Raw genomic sequence first — 3,760 nt, 5'->3', positions numbered from 1 at the left:
TGGAACACAAAGAGGATTTCCAAACAACATCTCTGAAGGACTAGCATTTAGGTCTAGTTTCGGTGTCGTTCGCAATCCCAACAACACAAGCGGAAGAGACTGCGTCCAATTACTTGAGGAATGACATCGAATGGCTGCCTTCAATGTTCTATGGAAACGTTCAACCATGCCATTTGCTTGAGGATGATAAGCCGTGGTATGAAAGTGTTTCACTCCAAGCAATCTCGTCAGTTCCCGAAATACAGCAGACTCAAACTGCCAACCCAAATCAGTGGTAATAGCCTGCGGAGAACCAAAACTTGCCACCCAACCGTCGATAAAAGCCGCTGCAACTTCTTCTGCCGTAATGCCCGACAGAGGCACAGCAACAGGCCACCGAGAAAAACGATCGACGCAAGTCAAACAATAACGCTTCCCCTGAGACAAAGGCAATGGACCCACAATGTCAACATGAACATGCTGGAACCGACTATCAATATCAGCAAACGAACCAATTGGTGTTTTAGTATGCCGCTGAATCTTAGACTTCTGACACGCAATGCAACTACGCACAAACACAGCTACATCCTTAACCAAACCAAGCCAAACATACCTAGCCTGCACCAATTTCCGCGTTGCTCGAATACCAGGATGAGCCAAACCGTGGAGTTTTGAGAGTACCAGCTGCCGACAGTTTGCGGGAACAAAAGGACGAACACGACTGCCTGACACATCACAGTACAGTTCAATACTCGAATCCGGCAATCTCAACTTCTTCAACCCAACACCATCTTCAGACTGGCTCTTCAGCTGAGCGAGCAACTCTGCATCAGTCTTCTGCCCCTCAGCAATTAACTCAATAACATTTGCCTCCAACTGAACCGTAGCAACCCGAGACAAAGAGTCAGCCACCGTATTATCTGCACCAGCCAGATGACGAATATCAGTGCAATACTGACTAATAAACTCCAGCTGTCTTGCACGACGAGGAGATGCCTTCTCACTTATTTGCCTGAACGCAAACGTTAAAGGTTTGTGATCCGTAAAAATGACGAAATCACGTCCCTCTAATGCATACTTAAAATGCTGGACAGCTTGATAGATAGCAGTCAACTCACGATCATAAGCACTATACTTAGTCTGCGCTGGACTCAAACCTTTTGAATAAAATGCCAATGGCTGAGTAACACCTTTCACTACTTGTTGGAGAACAGCACCCACCGCAACGTCTGAAGCATCAGTCGTGAGCGTCAATTGTGCATCCAGAGCCATGAAGTTAAGCAACGTAGCTTGGGCAAGATCATTCTTGCAAGCCTCAAAAACCTCTACATCTTCTGGAGTCCAAGAAATCACCGACTTATCATTCTTGCGGTTACCTGGTGTAAGATGAAACAACCGCTGCTGATTCTGCACAGCGTTACGCAGAAACGGCCGATAAAAGTTCACCATGCCTAAGAATTGTCTAAGCTGTTTAACCGTTGCTGGCAGAGGAAAATCACGAACAGCTTGAACTTTACTCTCCGGAGGACGTAAACCCTTTGCACTAATAACGTGCCCAAGGAACTCGATCTCGGAACAGCCGAACTTACACTTGGCAAAATTCACGGTCAAACCAGTTTCTCTAAGTCGATCTAAAACCAGTCGCAAATGCATTCTGTGTTCTGCTTCATCTTTTGACGCAATTAAAATATCGTCGATGTACGCAAAAACGAAATTAAGATCACCTAGAGTCTCATTCATAAAACGCTGAAACGTCTGGGCAGCATTACGGAGACCGAAAGTCATAAAGCGAAACTCGAACAGGCCAAACGGAGTTGTAATAGCTGTCTTCGGAATGTCTGCCAGTGCAAGCGGTATCTGATGATACGCTTTCTGCAAATCTATCTTCGAAAACATAGTTTTACCATGAAGAATACTCGTCACATCATGAATGAACGGAATCGGATACCGATCAGGTTTAGTTTGCGCGTTGAGCATGCGATAATCGCCACACGGTCTCCAACTTCCATCGCCTTTGCGAACCATGTGAAGTGGACTTGCCCAACAGCTTTTCGAAGGTTGACAAATCCCTGTCTGGACTAAAAATTGGAATTCCTTCTTGGCTTCTTCAAGTTTGGCTCCAACTAAACGTCGGGGACGAGCAAATGACGGCGCACCAAATGTCTCGATGCAATGTTCAACCTTAGTAACTAAACCCATCCGATTTGCACTCATAATGCCTAAATCACGGTATTCATTAACCAGCTCAGCATAAGCTGAAACTGAACCACACACACGCACAGTATCTTCTTGAGACACAGCAGCCTTACCCTTCATCATCAAAGTCGTCTTCGAATCAACTAACCGCTTCCTTTTCAAATCCACTAACAAGTCATAGTGATTAAGGAAGTCGGCTCCAACAATAGGGCAGCTAACATCCGCAATCACGAACGTCCACGGGAAATCTCTACGCAAACCCAAAGACAAAAGCAGTCGACGCTCGCCAAATGTTTGAATAGGCGTACCATTAGCGGCATATAAATTAACTGATGCAACACTGTTAGCCCTTTGCTTCCAACGACAGAACGACTTCGGTAAAACTGATATGTCCGCACCAGTATCAATGAGAAAAACGGTCGACGTGGCGGGATCTTTAATACTAAGTCGAGCTATACGAACACTAACCCCTTCTCGGCTCGACGACGTAGAAGGAGTGCCTAGTTTTTTGACTGATGAGAGCTTGCCACAAAACTACAGGGCTGCCGACAAGCATTAGCTCTATCACCAAACCTTTCGTGATACCAGCACCAATCTGGATGACTTCCTGGTCGGGAACGAGTTCGCCTACGTCTCCTCGATGACGATCGACTTTGCACCGACTCACTACGACGTAAATCCAAACGACTCAGACGCTGTTCGATTTGCTCAAGTCTTCGTAAAATCACAGCATTCTCAGAATAGGCTGGACAATCAGAGGCTGACGCTACAGCTATCTGTTGAAAATCACCCGCCTCGCAAATACGGTCTGCTAATTTCGCCAGTTCTGCTAGTGCCACGTTCGATGCCTGCAGAATAGCGCGCACTTGTGGTGGCAAACGCTTCAGCCAAAGAGACTTAAGGAACTCATCGCTCACCTTGTCTTTAGCTAACGCTGTCAACTCCGTTAGCAACTGTGTTGGGCGTCTATCACCAAGTTCAACTTCTGACAACAACCGTTGAATCTTCCGCTGCTCGCTCTCACTGTACCGCTCTATGATGCAAGCCTTTAAATTAGCGTATCTTCCAGTTTCAGGAGGATGAAGCACTGCATCACTTACATCGGCGATAACACTTGACTCAATCGCTGCTACAACCGTGTTGAACTGTGTGATGTCACTCGTAATGGCAGCTACTGCGAATTGCGCCTCGATCTGAGCAAACCAAATCTCCGGTCGCTCGTGCCAAAACGGTGGCACCTTCACTGCTACACGGTTTACGACACTTCCACTATCAGAAGCCATTACTACACCTTCGTCTGCAACTGACATCACAGCTCGATAATTAGATATTTAGCTCAGAAGTTAATATTTCTAAATTTAAACTTTTTCGAAATCACGTCGGAGTCACCAATTTAGCAATGATCTGTTCACCTTGCTAATTAATAAAACTCTAAAAATTTTCAATGTTAATAAACTTTTATTCAACTTTTTACAGAGAGAAAAATCGGAACGATCTCCTCAATCAAAACAAAAAACTTAAAAATATTTGAAATTGAATTTTACTTTTTAAATTCAATAAATGCACAGCCAACTGGGTCGCCACA

General features: G+C 45.1%; 1 protein-coding gene across 1 annotated transcript; it reads right to left on the bottom strand.

Annotated features, from left to right (window-relative positions):
• Positions 1 to 2,675: 2,675 nt before the first annotated feature.
• Positions 2,676 to 3,368, bottom strand: LOC119664179 (the record flags this gene model as incomplete). The annotated part of the gene is made up of 1 exon (XM_038073719.1): positions 2,676 to 3,368. A coding segment is annotated over one exon (693 nt), but the record flags the coding sequence as incomplete, so codon positions are not given.
• Positions 3,369 to 3,760: the final 392 nt, after the last annotated feature.

Source organism: Teleopsis dalmanni, unplaced genomic scaffold (genome assembly GCF_002237135.1).
Source record: "Teleopsis dalmanni isolate 2A unplaced genomic scaffold, ASM223713v2 unscaffolded_contig_1548, whole genome shotgun sequence".
In the NCBI taxonomy this organism is placed as follows: domain Eukaryota; kingdom Metazoa; phylum Arthropoda; class Insecta; order Diptera; family Diopsidae; genus Teleopsis; species Teleopsis dalmanni.
Note: the sequence above shows the minus strand (reverse complement) of the source record. Positions and strands in the feature narration are given on the sequence as shown.